This window comes from Vespa mandarinia, chromosome 25, assembly GCF_050613455.1.
Source record: "Vespa mandarinia isolate Hongniang chromosome 25, ASM5061345v1, whole genome shotgun sequence".
NCBI classification, from domain to species: Eukaryota; Metazoa; Arthropoda; class Insecta; order Hymenoptera; family Vespidae; genus Vespa; species Vespa mandarinia.
In genome coordinates, this window is record NC_140834.1 from 2,399,453 (window position 1) to 2,418,669 (window position 19,217).

The window sequence follows — 19,217 nt, forward strand, 5'->3', positions numbered from 1 at the left end:
CGCATGAACTATTCAACCAATCAATTTCAACCCCTTTCGTACGTAGTTTACGTCGTGAGTAGATCGTATTCCGACGAACAGTCCGTCGGCGACCTTTGAACGAGCAAAATGGAAGGAACCAGAGAAGTATGGTGAAAATTTCGTTTTATTTATTTATTTTTTTTTTGTTTTTTTTTTTTTATTAATATTTGTCAGTTCGTTTGACGAGTGCGATGTTTAGTGACAATTATACCGAGTGGACTCTCATGAAGGAAAAAGCCATTGTGACGATTTTCAAAAATCAAGATCTTTCACTTTCTTTTTTTATTTTTTTTTTTTGTTTCTTCTTTTTTTTTGCATTTTCCGAACTTTTGAACAAATTCAAAACTTCTTGCGCAATCGATACTTTCTTTTGGTTTTTTTTTTCTTTTTAATTTTCATTTTTTAATTTTTTTAAAAAATTAAAAAAAAAATTTTGAATTTTTCATTTTTTCAATCATTATCATAATTATGAAAAATCTTAATTTTGTTTTGGAATTTTATTGACAAGTTAATTGCTACAGTGTTATTTCATGTGATTGTTAATTATTTTCTCGATAAAATCATGATGTAACTATCTTTAATTAATTCAAAAATTAATTAATCCATATGTCAAGAGGCATCGAATAAAATAATTGTCTAACTTTACAAATGAATAATAAAAATCGTGCTTTGTAGAACTATTAATAATTGTTATCAAATTTTCACTTCTTTTAGAAATTTATAATAATGAAACTGTGAATAATTAATTAATATTTATTTTATTATTTTTAATTAATATTTATTAATATTTATATTTATTTTTATATTTTCCTAATGTACATATAAATTATTATTTCAATCTAATCAGTGATTAGTTTATTAATCTTTAATGTTTCAAAAGTTTACAAACATTTTTGTCAACAATTACATTTTGCAATATTTGAAATTCATTGTCACTTTTTTTTGGGAATTTTATGTAGTTTTTGTCCTAACAATTTTATCTTTTTACATGACTAACATATTGATAAGAGCAACCATATGTCATTTAATGATTGCAGAGATAGGAGTATAATTTTATTTAATCATCAGATACCCAATAATTAATTATTATAGTAATATTATTATAAATGTGATAATTTTACTATGGTTTTTAGAATGAGATATTAAATATCTCATCAAGGTGTCAATATTTAAATGCTAAAAAATGTATTTCTAAATTATTAGTTACATACATGAATTATTATAAATTATTAATATTTATATACACATATTTATATAAATGTATATAGATGTCTCATAATATGTTTTCTTTTAGAAATTTTTGATTTTGCATAATTTAGATAAACAAAATTTTTTCTTATGATATATACATATATGTATATATATCTTTTTTAAATATTTTAGTAACACTTATATGTTGTTTATATGTATAACAGAATATTATTTTATGTAAATTTATTGACGCGTAAAAAAAAGTTTAAAACTTAATAAAATTAATATTTTTGCTCGTAATGACGTCATTAATGGCTTTTTTTAAATGAATATTATGAATGAAATTTCATCCTCTAAAAGATGATAATCAATTATTCAGCGAAATACAGGGATATGTAATAATTTTATTTTTATTTCTATAATTTTCCTTTTAATTTTAAATATGAATAAAAAAATTAAAACTTCATATGTCTTTTTATTTTTTTTCATTGCTCATTAATTATGAAATTATTTTTATTATTTAAATCTTTTCAATACCATAAAAGCGATAACATTGAACATTTGCTTTATACAACTTTTCTTGTTTTTATTTATACTTAATGATACTTAACTCGTATCTCGTTAAAATCATTTTGGTTTATTAATTGTTTTCAGATTATAATTTTATCATTTTTTGACTATAATATTTCATTTTTAATTTTCGTATTTCATTATATTTATTAAAAAAAATAAAAAAGATTAATAAGATATAAAAAATAGTGATGTTTCATTGATTACGACGTTAACGTAATTTCTTTTATTATACAAAATGGCCATCAATTCTATCAATAGAATTCTTAGAGGATTTAAAAAAGTTACGATTATTGAGATGATCAATAAGTAACGTCGGAATATTTAATACAGGTTGAGTCGAAATAGTTCTTAGTTGATTTTGAAAATCAATTAATCTATTTCAATTAAATCATTTAGACTAACTTTTTCTTTCAGAATGTAAAACTACAAAACATATGAACCTGATTCAACAAGAAATTAACTTCGAAATATTTCGAAAAGGAACAATTGATTTTTGAAATTATCTAAATACTTTCGGATCAACATTTGTATTAAAAATTCCGACATTGTGTACCAAATTAAATCGAATACTATTTTTTCGAGACAGACTTATAATTTTACAAGCTAAGAACACTTTTGAACTCCCTAATTCTGTACTATATTGCTTAATCGTCCTTTTGTATTATCTTTTTCTAGATTATAGATTTCACCAATACCGTGAAAGCGATAACGTGGAGCAAACGATTGCTCCGTTTTTCTGGTGTTTGGCCATTGGAAATTCGGGACTCGTTATTTCTACCTTTTTTATTTTACGGATGTCTTTACAGTTTCTTAGGAATTCTCGATTTGATCGATTCCATCAAAGATATTCGTTACGTATTGACAAATATTATGGAGAACATGCTGATGTTAATGACATTAATGAAATTTGGAATGTGCCGAATGAAGTATCGATCTTTGTCAAAATTTTTGACAGAAACGAAAAACGATTACACCGTCGATAATTATAAAACCAAAGAGGAGAGACTGATTTTCATGAAATATAACAAACTTTCCTATATATTCGTCATGACTGCGTTTCCATTGATGACCTTCATAATTCTTTTGTATTATTTTAGAACTGTTTTACCAAGTATACTTATGGGTAATACAATCATTATTAATATTTTTATTATATATCATTTTTTTTTTTTTTTTTTTTTTTTTTTTTGAACGTTTTAGATTTTCTTCTAACGAAGTAATAGACAAAATTATAGTATATATGCATGTATGTGTATTTGTGTGTGTGTGTATAAAATTTTTTGACAAGATTTATCAGATTGAAACGGTGAGATTTTTATTTTTGTGAAATATTTCAAGGTCATTGCAATGACAACTTTATACTTATAAACATGAATCTACAGTTTTTCTAATGGCAATATCTTCTATATAAATGATCAAGTAACTTTTTTATTCAATATTTTCTTATCCATTTTCAAATTTCGGAGTTATTTAAACAACATTTATTATTTAAATAATTTCTTTCAATATCTGTTTCATATTTTCGGAATGAAAATTTTTAACGATTTATTTTGAACATACATAATATATTTGCGTATAGAAAATTGCACAATGGATTAAAAATGGATTAAAATGGATTAAAATGAATGAATTAAATAATTACAACATATTAATATAACAATTATAATAATGCATATGATAATAATTATGATAATAATAACACATGAAAAGAAAAAAGAAAAGAGATAAAAGAAAAAACAATAATTAATATTATAATAATTAAATTCTTGTGTACGAAAATTAATTTCATAATGAAATAATTGCACGTATGTAATATATATTAGGTTGGAAACTATGAAACGGGCGTCGAATGAAAATAAATAACTAAACAGAAACACCCGTTTCATAGTTTCCAACCTAATAATATATCTATATAAAATCTATAGAAAATTAATTGATTTTAAATATAAAATATGATATTAAAAATAAATTCGTTCCTTATCTGCATACGGCAATACAATAATAAATCATGGAAATGAATAGAAAAAGATTATGTTCATTAATGTTAATTATAATTCTTTCTCTATGCAGTTATGAAAAATTCTTCATTGGAATATAAATTACCTTATAAAATAAAGCCATTATTGAAGCCGTACGATACAAAAAGGTATGCGTTTGGTTGCATACACGAATTTTTACGTATAACAATGGTCATTTCCGGTTACATCGGAACTGATTGTTTATTGGCTTCTACCGGTTTTCATCTTACCGGTCAATTGGCAATATTGAAGTGCAGAGTAAAGGATGTTTTAAATGATATCGATGGCTCCCGGGAAGGAATTCATAAAATGATTCTTCGACATCATCGTTTGATAAGGTAACGTCACTTCTTTAATTGAACTGTCTAATTAATAAAGGATCGTCTACTGAGTGAAATCTTCCTTTTTTTTTCTTTCTTTTTATATGATTCAAATACCATTGAACACTATATGAATTATGAGAAGCGTGTTTTTGAATGCATTTTCAAGATATGAATTTTTTGAAATTTTGTCTTTTTTTTCTTAAGGGTTTATTACAATTTCGTTTCGAAAAAATTATATAGGTTTGTTTTCTAATAAGATTGTTTTTAATAATACAGTTGTTTATTAATGAGATTGAAAGCAATCTAATTACAAGAAAAATTTCAAAGATGATTGATAGCATCGCAGATTTATGCGAAAATAAAAATTCAAAAATATTTTCAACGACGCCATGTTACTTCCAACATTCGAAATGGGACAAATATATTTTTTATCCTAATTAATATACATCTAGCATAATTTAGTGTGTGTATAAAAATATTTTTCTTTTATAAGAAAATCAATTTATTTGTTATTTGTATTTTATCACGAAAAGTATAATTCGAGATAGTCATTTTAATCCTTCAAATCACTTTTTGATGACATTATTCTAGATTTAAAATTGAATAAATTTTTATTTTAAATACGTTCTTTCGATTACAACGAATTATTAATATTTGATTTTTCTATAGAAAAATTCGAAGGTATTATTTTAAACCTTAAAGTCGTTCCTTAGTACAAATAGAAATGTCACGGGTCTCATTATTTTTTACATTAATATGCACTAATACTACATTACAATGAAACAAATTTTTGTTCTTTTAGTATGAGGAAGATGTCATTAAAAAATAATAGTTTATCTTTTTCGTATCTGTTTCAGATTAGCGGATATATTAGAAGATAGTTTCAATATCGTTATTGGTCAACAATTATTAGGTACAACGTTTCAGATTTGTATATCGAGTTATCAAACACTTTCCGTACGTATACGCCACTTTACGGAAATTTCTGCATCTTAGATGATTTAATAAATAATTTCTAATTTTTGTAGAGTTTAGCGGTATTAGAAGGAGTCGGTATATTAACGTTCCTTATATACATGTTCGTTTTGTCGAGCACATTGTTCACTTATTGTTACATCGGTGAATGTCTCATCGAGGAAGTAATTAATCGAATTGTTATTGAATTGCAATTCAATCTGTAATTTGATTCAATCGTTTATTGATACGATTTTTTTTCCTTTTATTATTCTTTTCTTTTCTTTAATCCAGAGCACTAATTTGTGCGAGGCACTTTATCATTGCGACTGGTACGAGCTGTCGACGATCGATGTGAAATCGATTTACATTTGTATGATTCGTGCTAGGAAACCATTACGATTGACTTGCGCGAAATTTTGTGTTGTATCCTTGCGCACTTTTACCGACGTGAGTCATTATTATTAATATTTCTTCTTCCTACATTTTTTTGTTTTCCTTTTTTTCTTTTTTGATCTATCATTGCGCATTACGCAAGATTTTTCATTTCTTTTATTTTTGAGGTATTTATCTTTTAATCGGCATTCGGTTAATCATTTTTCTTTTTCTTAGATTTTACTTTCGTTATTCTTTCACGTCAATTTCTTTTCTTTCTTTTTTTTTTTTTTAATCTATGATTGCGATTCTAAGTTTTGATTTTCTTTAGAAGTCGTCATTTTTATTAATTTGTTATTAATCATTTTTATTTATTAACTTTTCGTCATTAAACGACGTGAAATGTTTCGTTTAATATTTTTTTTTTTTTTATTTATCATTTGCATCTTTTGTTTGTTTTATTTCTACAAAGAAATATTATATCTCGTTAATTGTTTTTTACTTTTCTATTTTTTTTAGTTTTCTTAATTGTTTATTTCGAATATTTTCGATAGTTTAATAAATATTTCGAGATTCAAATGATTTCTCATCTTTTTGTAAATTTTTGCAGATAATGAAGACATCGATGGCTTACCTATCGGTACTACGAACGTTTATGTAAACAAAATTATGAAACAACTAGACTTGAATAATTATTACTGAAATATTGTTAATGACATTTTGATAAAAATTTTGGACATACAGTATGTAATAAATGTGCATAGAATCACATTATTTGAATAAGTATTGATAAGATGAACATTATGAATGATATATTTATTATTTATATGAATATATTTGACTCAAATTTTTACATTTAAACTAGTTTCTCATTTTTGTAACTTCATTATTTTCTTTTTTTTAAATATTAATAAAATAAAAAAAATGTAATTATATATATATATATATATATATATATATATATATATACAATTACATAACAATTACAAAATTTCTTATTTATAATAATTTTTAAATTAATTGCGTATATATATTTTAAATACGTGTATAATAAATATATATATATATATATTATACAAATTATAAATTATTATTTTTGTAATATCCACAATAACGTAAAATAACATAGTTAGCCATTATGAAGGGACCAAAAAAAATTTTTTTTTAATATTGGAATACCTGGACAAAATTTGAATTCGGCACACAGACATTTTTAATATACATATAACGTGTCTAAATCTGATTAAATCCCTAACAATCTGTCAATTTGGAGAAATTTAATTTGATTTTTTGTTCGTTAAAATGACGTGTTTAGCGCTCTGATTATTATAATCTATCTCTAACATGAATATATCAGACGGATTTTGTTAAATGAAATAAATGTTTGAGACGTTCATTCACAGATATGTGCGCTTATATGCAACATTTTATTAATATTATGAAAATTGAATTCTAACTGAATTGATAAAAATAATTAAAAAAATAATCAACGTTTTAATTTACTAATAATTGTTGAAACTATTTATTCAAATAATAAAATGAAAAACGATATTAAAGCTAACGATATTATTCCACGATGAAGAAAAATAAAGGAAAGATAAAGAAAATAATATAGAACGTTGAGATATACAATCTGTCCGATAATAATGTGTTAGGCTTAGCAAACATACGATCGATAAAACAGCTACGTTCCTGATTCTAACGTGAATTAATGGGTTGTTCGGAAAGTAATTTCGTTTTTTTTTTTGTAAAAATGAAAGACAATTTTCGTATAATGAACAAATATTTTATTAAATTATATATTGGCCATTCTGGTCCAATAGCTTCTGCCATTTTTCTGATAGTAGCATGATTCCACGCTCATCAAATTTTTGGTCTTTGCTAGCATAAAACTGATCGAGGTGATTTTTGATCTCCTCATTTGAAGTGAAGGTTTTACCGTCTAAAAAATTTTACAGTGACCAGAACAAATAATAATCCGAAAGCGCCAGATCTGAAGAATATGGTGGGTGTGGCATTGTATCCTATTCAAGCTGTAAAAGCTTTTGGCGAGTGACCAAACTCGTATGAGGTCTCGCATTATCTTGGAGGAACACTACACCTTTTCTGCTGATTAATTCTGGCCTGTTCTGTTGAAGTGTATCATTCAGTTTGTCCAGCTGGTGACAGTAGACTTCCGAATTAATCATTGTATTATCCGGTAAAATCTCAAAAAAAAAAAAAAAACGATTCCTTTAAAATCCCACCAAACAGACAGCATCACCTTTTTTTTGATGGATATTGGCTTTGGAAATGTTTTGAGCCGGTTCATCTTTTTTGCTTCATGATCTCTTGCGTTTGACATCGTTATATATAACGTATTTTTCGTCTCCAGTAATGATGCGCTTCAAAAATGGATCATTTTCGTGACGTTTGAGAAGCGAATCACAGACGTCAACGCGACGACACAAATTTCTCTCCGTGAGAACATGGAGAACCCATATATCGAGCTTCGAGGTTAAACCCAGGCCTTTCAAGTGATCATAAACAGTTGAATTTGATAAATTCAACCTCTCACCGATCTTACGCGTTGTTATTCGCCAATTTGCATCAACTAATGCTTTTATCGTGTCTTTGTCAGCTTCAATCGGCCTTCCAGAACGTGGTGCATCTTCGACATCAAAATTGCCGGATTGAAATTTTGCAAACCAGTTCTGGCATTGGCATACTGTCAATACATTTACTCCATACACATCGTTAATTTCATTCTGGCTTGAACAGCATTTTTACCTTTTCTATGGTAAAACAGTAAAATATGACGAAAATGCTGTTTATTGGTATCCATATTTAAAAGGCCACCAACCAAAAACTACTGCGTAGAATCAATTGGACTTTTTCACACACAAGCCTTGATATATTACCTCTCAAACATATAATGATTATGCAGCTTAAGTGTGAAGTTGGGTGCAAATTACTTTTCGAACAACCCAAATATTTACAACAACCCAAAAAAATTACAATAGTAAATTACACCTCTTCTTTTAATACGTCTCAAAGAATGTCTCAGTTTTTTTTCTTGTACTTCCAACAGTGAACGACATTGTTTGTAATCGTAATTTCGGTTATTATCATTGAGTGCAACGTACGCGTCGCGTGTTAAATCTACGTTTCGTTCTCAACGCCGAAAATATCCGAAGGAGTCATCATTAAGATATACGGCTAAGTCAAGAACATTCGTTAGAAAGTGGTTAGAACTTTACGAAGGAAGAGGAAGCAAGTCGATGATTAATCGAATCTTTGTACCTAAGGGGAAAATTCACATAAGTTTGTACTTGTTTAAGAGCTCTACGAGTGTTGAAAAAAATGTTGAAAATCTGAAATAAAAAAAGAAAAAAAAAGAAAAAAGAAAAAAGATAATGACATCGTTGGTATCTACTAAATATTGGTTATTTTTTTTTATCCTGCAAAAAAATTAAAATTGCATTTTACAGGATGATAATGAACCGAAAAACCAGGAGACAGATCTGTACTATCTGAAAAGTGAAATTTGATTCATCAATCGATTGAAATAGCAGTCGTTCGATATTAATTCACGTCAAAAAAATGTTTGGAAATACATAAAGCAAAGACTTCGTAAAATACGAGTATTAGAATTGTGAAGTAATTAATTTAACATGATTCGTCGGATTTTGGAGGTCCTTATCACACGAATTACGCTATAAACCTGGTATAAAGTATACTTCCACGAGTCTCTTCGTTATCAGTTCTCTTCTAATCATTTAGAAAGTGTACGAGCCAGTACGGTTGTTTTCTTAACGGCGGATATCAGTTTGTATGTATTTCTTCTTATCTTAATAACCTTATCAAAATAAAAAAATCTTTTTTTTTTGCTTTTCTTTTCGATTGGAACGTTACGATATTTTTTATTTACATAAAACTGTAAACAAATTGTACGTCTCGAAATTATTGTCTTTAATTTATAATACGAAATAAAGGATTAAAAATTTTAACTCTTAAATTCTTGACATCATACCGTTTCATGAATAAAATAAACAACGATGATTTTTAAAAGATATTGTGTCTTTTATACAAAAATTATTTTTTTCAAACAATTAGCAAGATGTTATAATCAAAACGATTAAAAAATTGTCGACGAATTCTCAATTTTCTTTTTATTGAAATTGACGATAATTTTCTTTCTTTGTTTTTTTCTTTTCGTTTTTTAATGCAACTATGATTATTTATTAAATGAATGAAAAAAAATGATTGCAAATAATGATATTTTATTACTTGCAAACAAATGGCGACAGATTGTAATAAAGATTTTTCTAAACAAATGGTGTTACTTGTAATCGAATCTATAATTTTTTGAAATAAAAAACTATACTAGGTTCATATTATTAAATGATGTTATAAAGAAAAAGATGATAAATATATTTTTTTTCTTATAATCATTATTTATTAAAAAATCTGAATGATTAAAATATCAATAAAATAAAAAATCGTTTGGGAGAAATACGTACAATTAATAAAAGAAACATCAACATAGTAAGATGTTATTAACTAATATAGAAGCATGAAATTTAAAAATAGTCAATCAATTTATTTAAAATTTTAAACAAACTATTTTTATAATTTATAAAAGATTCAAAAAATCTTAATTCGAACTATTCAGTAATATTTCATTATTTTAACATTTATGATTAAAACATATACTAAAAAATGACCGCTATTTCTTAAAATAAACGTTCAATTACATTGAAATTTAGAATAAAACATCTTTATAATCTGCGAAAATGTTTAAAATTTTGATAATTTGGCCACTTCTAACCATTGTGATCTAATAATTTGAAATCTAAATCTACTATAATTTTTGTATAAAAAAAAAATTGCATGCAGTCCTCATTTCTTAAATGATACATTCCATTCTACTTAATACATTTAATATACTTAATATGAATAAAAAATATTTTATAATTCAATATTTATGAAAATAGAAAAATCATATGAGATTACAAAATTCAACGATCATACTACGTTGTAAAGCACCAGTTCTCGTCCGATCACTGAAGTTAAGCAACGTTGGGCACGGTTAGTACTTGGATGGGTGACCGCTTGGGAACACCGTGTGTTGTTGACATTCTTTTTACTTTCTTTTTTATTTTTTTTTTTATAAATAATCTAAATTACAATAAAATGATATGCGTCATTGTACGTCACTGTTATTTATCTACACTGAATCTAAGATGCCTATTTCGTTGATCGCAATCTTACTTCCTAACAAAGCGAAAAAATTAAAGAATTTTGTATGTACTCCTTTTTTTTCATATGGTACACTACATTTTACTTAACGGACGTAAAATACTTTGCAGAAATGAAATATATCAATTTTTAGAATAGAATAGAATTTTTAGAATTTCTAGAATAAATCAATTTTTTTAGAAGTAAAAATACATATAAAATGAAGAAATTTTCAAGTCAACGATCATACCGCGTTGTAAAGCACCAGTTCTCGTCCGATCACTGAAGTTAAGCAACGTTGGGCACGGTTAGTACTTGGATGGGTGACCGCTTGGGAACACCGTGTGTTGTTGACATTTTTTTTACTTTCCTTTTTTTTTTTTTTTTATAAACAACCTAAATTACAATAAAATGATATGCGCCATTGTACGTCGCTGTTACTCATCTACACCGAATCTAAGATGCCTGTTTCGTCGATCACAATTATACTTCCTAACAAAGCAAAAAACAAAAGAATCTTGTACGTACTCTTTTTTTTTATATGGTACACTACATTTTACTTAACGAATGTAAAATACTTTGTAGAAATGAAATATATGCTAGAATAAATCAATTCTTTTAGATTTAAAAATGTATATAAAATAAAAAACATTAAAGTCAACGATCATACCGCGTTGTAAAGCACCAGTTCTCGTCCGATCACTGAAGTTAAGCAACGTTGGGCACGGTTAGTACTTGGATGGGTGACCGCTTGGGAACACCGTGTGTTGTTGACGTTCTTTTTACTTTCTTTTTTATTTTTTTTTTTATAAATAATCTAAATTACAATAAAATGATATGCGTCATTGTACGTCACTGTTACTCATCTACACTGAATCTAAGATGCCTATTTCGTTGATCGCAATTATACTTCCTAACAAAGCAAAAAACAAAAGAATCTTGTACGTACTCTTTTTTTTTATATGGTACACTACATTTTACTTAATGGATGTAAAATACTTTGTAGAAATGAAATATATGCTAGAATAAATCAATTCTTTTAGATTTAAAAATGTATATAAAATAAAAAACGTTAAAGTCAACGATCATACCGCGTTGTAAAGCACCAGTTCTCGTCCGATCACTGAAGTTAAGCAACGTTGGGCACGGTTAGTACTTGGATGGGTGACCGCTTGGGAACACCGTGTGTTGTTGACATTTTTTTTACTTTCCTTTTTTTTTTTTTTTTTTATAAACAACCTAAATTACAATAAAATGATATGCGTCATTGTACGTCGCTGTTACTCATCTACACCGAATCTAAGATGCCTGTTTCGTCGATCACAATTATACTTCCTAACAAAGCAAAAAACAAAAGAATCTTGTACGTACTCTTTTTTTTTATATGGTACACTACATTTTACTTAACGAATGTAAAATACTTTGTAGAAATGAAATATATGCTAGAATAAATCAATTCTTTTAGATTTAAAAATGTATATAAAATAAAAAACATTAAAGTCAACGATCATACCGCGTTGTAAAGCACCAGTTCTCGTCCGATCACTGAAGTTAAGCAACGTTGGGCACGGTTAGTACTTGGATGGGTGACCGCTTGGGAACACCGTGTGTTGTTGACGTTCTTTTTACTTTCTTTTTTATTTTTTTTTTTATAAATAATCTAAATTACAATAAAATGATATGCGTCATTGTACGTCACTGTTACTCATCTACACTGAATCTAAGATGCCTATTTCGTTGATCGCAATTATACTTCCTAACAAAGCAAAAAACAAAAGAATCTTGTACGTACTCTTTTTTTTTATATGGTACACTACATTTTACTTAATGGATGTAAAATACTTTGTAGAAATGAAATATATGCTAGAATAAATCAATTCTTTTAGATTTAAAAATGTATATAAAATAAAAAACGTTAAAGTCAACGATCATACCGCGTTGTAAAGCACCAGTTCTCGTCCGATCACTGAAGTTAAGCAACGTTGGGCACGGTTAGTACTTGGATGGGTGACCGCTTGGGAACACCGTGTGTTGTTGACATTCTTTTTACTTTCTTTTTTATTTTTTTTTTTATAAATAATCTAAATTACAATAAAATGATATGCGTCATTGTACGTCACTGTTACTCATCTACACTGAATCTAAGATGCCTATTTCGTTGATCGCAATTATACTTCCTAACAAAGCAAAAAACAAAAGAATCTTGTACGTACTCTTTTTTTTTATATGGTACACTACATTTTACTTAACGGATGTAAAATACTTTGTAGAAATGAAATATATGCTAGAATAAATCAATTCTTTTAGATTTAAAAATGTATATAAAATAAAAAACGTTAAAGTCAACGATCATACCGCGTTGTAAAGCACCAGTTCTCGTCCGATCACTGAAGTTAAGCAACGTTGGGCACGGTTAGTACTTGGATGGGTGACCGCTTGGGAACACCGTGTGTTGTTGACATTTTTTTTACTTTCCTTTTTTTTTTTTTTTTTTATAAACAACCTAAATTACAATAAAATGATATGCGTCATTGTACGTCGCTGTTACTCATCTACACCGAATCTAAGATGCCTGTTTCGTCGATCACAATTATACTTCCTAACAAAGCAAAAAACAAAAGAATCTTGTACGTACTCTTTTTTTTTATATGGTACACTACATTTTACTTAACGAATGTAAAATACTTTGTAGAAATGAAATATATGCTAGAATAAATCAATTCTTTTAGATTTAAAAATGTATATAAAATAAAAAACGTTTAAGTCAACGATCATACCGCGTTGTAAAGCACCAGTTCTCGTCCGATCACTGAAGTTAAGCAACGTTGGGCACGGTTAGTACTTGGATGGGTGACCGCTTGGGAACACCGTGTGTTGTTGACATTCTTTTTACTTTCTTTTTTATTTTTTTTTTTATAAATAATCTAAATTACAATAAAATGATATGCGTCATTGTACGTCACTGTTACTCATCTACACTGAATCTAAGATGCCTATTTCGTTGATCGCAATTATACTTCCTAACAAAGCAAAAAACAAAAGAATCTTGTACGTACTCTTTTTTTTTATATGGTACACTACATTTTACTTAACGGATGTAAAATACTTTGTAGAAATGAAATATATGCTAGAATAAATCAATTCTTTTAGATTTAAAAATGTATATAAAATAAAAAACGTTTAAGTCAACGATCATACCGCGTTGTAAAGCACCAGTTCTCGTCCGATCACTGAAGTTAAGCAACGTTGGGCACGGTTAGTACTTGGATGGGTGACCGCTTGGGAACACCGTGTGTTGTTGACATTTCTTTTTACTTTCCTTTTTATTTTTTTTTTTTTTTATAAACAACCTAAATTACAATAAAATGATATGCGTCATTGTACGTCGCTGTTACTCATCTACACCGAATCTAAGATGCCTGTTTCGTTGATCGCAATTATACTTCCTAACAAAGCAAAAAAACAAAAGAATCTTGTATGTACTCTTTTTTTTTATATGGTACACTACATTTTACTTAACGGACGTAAAATACTTTATAGAAATGAAATATATGCTAGAATAAATCAATTCTTTTAGATTTAAAAATGCATATAAAATGAAAAAACGTTAAAGTCAACGATCATACCGCGTTGTAAAGCACCAGTTCTCGTCCGATCACTGAAGTTAAGCAACGTTGGGCACGGTTAGTACTTGGATGGGTGACCGCTTGGGAACACCGTGTGTTGTTGACATTTTTTTTACTTTCCTTTTTTTTTTTTTTTTTTATAAACAACCTAAATTACAATAAAATGATATGCGTCATTGTACGTCGCTGTTACTCATCTACACCGAATCTAAGATGCCTGTTTCGTCGATCACAATTATACTTCCTAACAAAGCAAAAAACAAAAGAATCTTGTACGTACTCTTTTTTTTTATATGGTACACTACATTTTACTTAACGGATGTAAAATACTTTGTAGAAATGAAATATATGCTAGAATAAATCAATTCTTTTAGATTTAAAAATGTATATAAAATAAAAAACGTTTAAGTCAACGATTATACCGCGTTGTAAAGCACCAGTTCTCGTCCGATCACTGAAGTTAAGCAACGTTGGGCACGGTTAGAGTACTTGGATGGGTGACCGCTTGGGAACACCGTGTGTTGTTGACATTTTTTTTACTTTCTTTTTTATTTTTTTTTTTTATAAATAATCTAAATTACAATAAAATGATATGCGTCATTGTACGTCACTGTTACTCATTTACACTGAATCTAAGATGCCTATTTCGTTGATCGCAATCTTACTTCCTAACAAAGCAGAGAAATTAAAGAATTTTGTATGTACTCCTTTTTTTTCATATGGTACACTACATTTTACTTAACGGACGTAAAATACTTTGCAGAAATGAAATATATCAATTTTTAGAATAGAATAGAATTTTTAGAATTTCTAGAATAAATCAATTTTTTGTAGAAGTAAAAATACATATAAAATGAAGAAATTTTCAAGTCAACGATCATACCGCGTTGTAAAGCACCAGTTCTCGTCCGATCACTGAAGTTAAGCAACGTTGGGCACGGTTAGTACTTGGATGGGTGACCGCTTGGGAACACCGTGTGTTGTTGACGTTTTTTTACTTTCTTTTTTATTCTTTTCTTTTTTATAAACAACCTAAACTGCAATAAAACGATATACGTAATTGTACGTCACTTCTACTCATCTGCACCGAATCTAAGTTACCTGTTTCTTTAATCGCAATCTTACTTTTTCACAAAGCGAAAAATCTAAAAAAAATTATATATATATATACATATTTTTTTTAATTCGGACATTTCATTTTATTTAATAAACTTAATATATTCAAGACGAATAAGAAATACTTCATAATAAATCAATCTTAATAGGTAAAGGAATAATGAATAAAAATATAAAGCTGTTAAGTCAACGATCATACCGTGTTGTAAAGCACCAGTTTTCGTCCGATCACTGAAGTTAAGCAACGTTGGGCACAGTTAGAGTACTTGGATGGGGGTGACCGCTTGGAAACACCGTGTGTGTTGATATTTTTTACTTTCTTTTTTATTTTTTTTTTTTTTTTTATAAACAATCTAAATTACAATAAAATGATATACGTCATTGTACGTCACGACTGCACCGAATGTAAGCAGCCTGTTTCATTGATCGGAATCTTACTTTCCAACAAAGCAAAGAAACTAAAGAATTTTGTATGTACTCCTTTTTTTTATATGATACACTACATTTTACTTAACGGACGTAAAATACTTTGTACAAATGAAATATGCTCTAAAATAAATCAATTTTTTAGAAATAAAAATGTATATAAAATGAAAAAATTCACAAGTCAACGATCATACCGCGTTGTAAAGCACCAGTTCTCGTCCGATCACTGAAGTTAAGCAACGTTGGGCACGGTTAGTACTTGGATGGGTGACCGCTTGGGAACACCGTGTGTTGTTGACATTTTTTTTCTTCTTTCTTTTAGTTTTTTTTTTATAATTAAAGCCAGGATCAAATAATGTGCATCGTCGTACACGTCACTTACCACACTCCGTCTGCATCGGATCGAGACTAGTAACTCTGAGAGACAGATTGCAAAAAAAGCCAATCGTAAATAGTATCGACCAGATAACTCTTTTCGTTTAGACGGACGATTTTATCGTCGTACAACATTCCAGCTAAGACGATAAACTTTGTTTCATCTAATGCTTTTGAGGGAAGAAAGATTTGTACAACTAGTTGAAATAATTCTTAGCTAATGGAATACTATATTTCTTTTTTGTAATTGTTCTTTTTCGTTTATATCGCTTAATGGTTTGATTTCTATTGATACGTAATGTATATAAACGAAAAGAGCAGATCGAGCTATTTCATTTTCCTCAATTTACGTTAGACGATCTCGACCGTAAACAGTTATCGGGTAGTGGTAATAAATCAAACAACGATTTTGATCTAGAAATAATGTTAGACTCCGTATATGAGGAAGTCGATATGTCAGGATTCATAAAATGTATATCATTTCAAGAGATTAAATATCTTGAACTAAAATCATACAATTGTATATGAAAACATTCTACTTCTGATTAAACCGCAAGTTTAATGACATTTAGTTTTTCTTATAGGATACCTTATATTTTTTCAATTAATCCAATATTTTAATTATGCTTAAAAAATTATAAAACTAGTATAAGCCTAATATGTTAATAATTAACCATATTGATTTTATAAGAATAAATAAATTTTAGAAAAAATTATCAATAATTTTGTTTATAACTTTTTTTTCCAATCATATAATTAATTGATATATATTTCGTCGAATGTTAGTCGTAATTAAAAGAAATAACTTTTATCTGAAACTATGTGATCTATCTGTTACGGTTTACTACTTACAATTTAAAATCAAAAAAATAGAGGAATTTTCAGTAGTCGATCTTATCCCCTTGGAGTGAATATGTGCAGGAAAATAAAATTGCCTAATACATATTTATATACATTCTACATATCTCGAATGTTTCATATTTTTCTGTATTTACGCTTTCAAGATTTTCCCTTGCAAATATATATTTTTGATAATCACATATTATCACTAACGCGTACAGATCGCGAATGAATGATCCTTTATGCGAGCTTTTTTTGTCTTTAATAAAAGTCCATGTCGTGTTATGCATTTTCATTGGTTGTTTCATCGCCATATGATTGGTCAATCGCGTATCGGTGTTGCCGCTCTTTGTTGACGGTGCATGCTTCATGACGCAACAGAACTCTATTACGTTGCAATTAAGTATTGTGAAAATGCGATTATTATTTATATTCATCGAGAAAATATTCTTTAATAACGTTAATATTAGATTTACACGTTCGTAAGAATAATTATTAGGTTAGAAACGATTTTTTCAGCAAATTATTGGATAAACGTACCTTTTCCTACATCATTGAATTTACGATCGATTTGATCTATGCTATCTCGTAGAGAAAAGTTATACGATAATAAGAAGATAACCTTAAAATGTTATTTGATAAAAACTAGGTAACCTTGATTTTTTATTATAAAAATAGTATCATTGGAATTTTTATTTTGTTTTTATCCTTTTTTTTTTATTTTTGTATTTTTGTAATTTAATTGACGATCGACCAACGAAGTACTATATGTTTATGATGTGAATACAATTTTTCCCCTTATAACTTGGTTATGTTTCAATTCATATTTAACAATTATTACATTTAATAATGAAAGGTGTTGAAGGATTGTTTAAGAAAATAAAAAAATTAAGGAAATCGTTACTACAGTACTTATTCTTTTATTTTAGAAGTTGCCAGTGAGGTTAGGATTAAAAATTCACTGAATACATCAACAATGCAAACTTCTGTATTTTCAAGTTTCTCAAAAATATTTCTTGTAAAGTCTGATGAAGTGTATTCAAATAAGATTACGTAAGTGATGAAAATATTAATATAATTATAGATTCCAGTTTTCTTAATTTGGTATTCAACGACTTTTTAATTTACAGTTTGCAGTTTGGAGGAAAAATAAAAACATCACTGAAGATGTCATTAAAAGAAATGTATAAGTTTTTAATGTTTAACAATTTCTCTTTAGAAATTGTAAAAGCCATGAACAATTGGATAACAACAAGGATAATGAAAAGAATGGAAACAAGACTTAGACTGAGGAAGAAAGAGTTGTCTGAGACATTATTTTTTGACAGAAAGATTGTCTTCCATAAACAATGCCATTGATTCCAAATTATTATGGTCATATTATAAGATACTATGAATATGATCTGGATGTTATTAAAAAAAGCTGCATGTACAATCTTCTTGCATATAGTTTTAACAGATGACAAGCCACTTCAAAACTTTTCTTCAATGAATTGGTGTAATTATAAAATAGTTGGAGCAGAGCTATATTTACAAGAATTCTTTACCCGAGGCTGTTATATTGACTGTGAGGTTAGTTTACAGAGATTTGATGAATTCAGATCTAGTGAAGAAATGTCTTGCAGAGAAAGCACTATGTTAATGAATTGTTCAATAATGTTATATGAAAAAGAATATCAAAAAATATACTTGAGGAGTCTCACCTTGAAGCTTGGAATATATGTGATTCTGTCATTCTATTTAATGATGATAATTCAGGCAGATTGGAAGAGATAAAGGATAAAATGGTCATACTAAAGGAACTGAGTCAAAAGTAAGTTGATAAAAGCAAAACTACAATTTTAAATATTGTCTACAAAGGCAAGATCTTTGAAAAGATAAAATAAAATTCATTGGCTTAATACAGAAGTATATAAACATTACAACGGTGGATGGTTTTAATTGTTTTTTTTTTTTTTTTTTTTTTTTTTTTTTTTTTTTTCCTTCTTTTTATAAAGTAAGTTTTTATTTAAATTATTCTTTAATCACAATTTCTTCATTCTTTCAAATAAATGAACTGTTCTCTCATGAACTATTTAAAATTGACTCTTGATTTTTCAAGAGTTTATTCTTGTGATATTACAATTAAATAATAATATTATATTAAAATAGTAGAGATA

The 19,217-nt window shown here is 27.6% G+C and overlaps 2 protein-coding genes, 11 non-coding genes and 3 pseudogenes across 15 annotated transcripts in view; 15 read left to right on the forward strand and 1 right to left on the reverse strand.

The window, feature by feature from the left end:
* Positions 1–41: 41 nt before the first annotated feature.
* On the forward strand, positions 42–6,249 carry LOC146872223 (odorant receptor 13a-like). 2 transcript variants are annotated; one of them, XR_014983572.1, is made up of 7 exons: positions 42–126; positions 2,461–2,908; positions 3,856–4,141; positions 4,984–5,083; positions 5,155–5,303; positions 5,375–5,530; positions 6,066–6,207. XR_014983572.1 is itself a non-coding variant. In XM_085664070.1 (7 exons), the coding sequence occupies exons 1-7, from the start codon at positions 109–111 to the stop codon at positions 6,114–6,116; spliced, it is 1,170 nt and encodes a 389-aa protein (XP_085520196.1). In that variant the 5' UTR covers positions 42–108; the 3' UTR covers positions 6,117–6,249. The 2 variants fall into 2 exon arrangements, 1 of the variants encoding a protein (XP_085520196.1); XM_085664070.1 differs by having other exon boundaries at positions 5,155–5,265; positions 6,066–6,249.
* Positions 6,250–7,776: 1,527 nt separating this feature from the next.
* LOC118450641 (histone-lysine N-methyltransferase SETMAR pseudogene) lies at positions 7,777–8,279 on the reverse strand (annotated as a pseudogene).
* A 2,175-nt stretch (positions 8,280–10,454) lies between these two features.
* Positions 10,455–10,574, forward strand: LOC118450657 (5S ribosomal RNA; annotated as a pseudogene).
* Positions 10,575–10,911: 337 nt separating this feature from the next.
* On the forward strand, positions 10,912–11,031 carry LOC118450698 (5S ribosomal RNA). The gene has a single exon (XR_004840835.2). It is a non-coding gene; the product is annotated as a 5S ribosomal RNA (ribosomal RNA).
* Positions 11,032–11,331: 300 nt separating this feature from the next.
* On the forward strand, positions 11,332–11,451 carry LOC118450699 (5S ribosomal RNA). Its single transcript, XR_004840836.2, has one exon. It is a non-coding gene; the product is annotated as a 5S ribosomal RNA (ribosomal RNA).
* A 301-nt stretch (positions 11,452–11,752) lies between these two features.
* Positions 11,753–11,872, forward strand: LOC118450697 (5S ribosomal RNA). Its single transcript, XR_004840834.1, has one exon. It is a non-coding gene; the product is annotated as a 5S ribosomal RNA (ribosomal RNA).
* A 302-nt stretch (positions 11,873–12,174) lies between these two features.
* On the forward strand, positions 12,175–12,294 carry LOC118450696 (5S ribosomal RNA). The gene has a single exon (XR_004840833.2). It is a non-coding gene; the product is annotated as a 5S ribosomal RNA (ribosomal RNA).
* Positions 12,295–12,595: 301 nt separating this feature from the next.
* On the forward strand, positions 12,596–12,715 carry LOC118450695 (5S ribosomal RNA). Its single transcript, XR_004840832.1, has one exon. It is a non-coding gene; the product is annotated as a 5S ribosomal RNA (ribosomal RNA).
* A 301-nt stretch (positions 12,716–13,016) lies between these two features.
* LOC118450694 (5S ribosomal RNA) lies at positions 13,017–13,136 on the forward strand. The gene has a single exon (XR_004840831.1). It is a non-coding gene; the product is annotated as a 5S ribosomal RNA (ribosomal RNA).
* Positions 13,137–13,438: 302 nt separating this feature from the next.
* On the forward strand, positions 13,439–13,558 carry LOC118450693 (5S ribosomal RNA). Its single transcript, XR_004840830.1, has one exon. It is a non-coding gene; the product is annotated as a 5S ribosomal RNA (ribosomal RNA).
* A 301-nt stretch (positions 13,559–13,859) lies between these two features.
* On the forward strand, positions 13,860–13,979 carry LOC118450692 (5S ribosomal RNA). Its single transcript, XR_004840829.1, has one exon. It is a non-coding gene; the product is annotated as a 5S ribosomal RNA (ribosomal RNA).
* Positions 13,980–14,287: 308 nt separating this feature from the next.
* On the forward strand, positions 14,288–14,407 carry LOC118450690 (5S ribosomal RNA). The gene has a single exon (XR_004840828.1). It is a non-coding gene; the product is annotated as a 5S ribosomal RNA (ribosomal RNA).
* Positions 14,408–14,709: 302 nt separating this feature from the next.
* Positions 14,710–14,831, forward strand: LOC118450689 (5S ribosomal RNA; annotated as a pseudogene).
* A 339-nt stretch (positions 14,832–15,170) lies between these two features.
* LOC118450688 (5S ribosomal RNA) lies at positions 15,171–15,290 on the forward strand. The gene has a single exon (XR_004840826.2). It is a non-coding gene; the product is annotated as a 5S ribosomal RNA (ribosomal RNA).
* A 733-nt stretch (positions 15,291–16,023) lies between these two features.
* On the forward strand, positions 16,024–16,143 carry LOC118450684 (5S ribosomal RNA). Its single transcript, XR_004840823.1, has one exon. It is a non-coding gene; the product is annotated as a 5S ribosomal RNA (ribosomal RNA).
* A 1,301-nt stretch (positions 16,144–17,444) lies between these two features.
* LOC118450640 (fatty acyl-CoA reductase wat-like) overlaps positions 17,445–19,217 on the forward strand; it is a 36,545-nt gene continuing 34,772 nt past the window's right edge. For both annotated transcript variants that reach the window (XM_035886513.2, XM_085664129.1), the window contains exons 1-3: positions 17,445–17,707; positions 17,988–18,111; positions 18,189–18,871. The gene's annotated coding sequence lies outside the window, so the exon portion shown is untranslated. The remainder of the gene's footprint in view (positions 17,708–17,987; positions 18,112–18,188; positions 18,872–19,217) is intronic.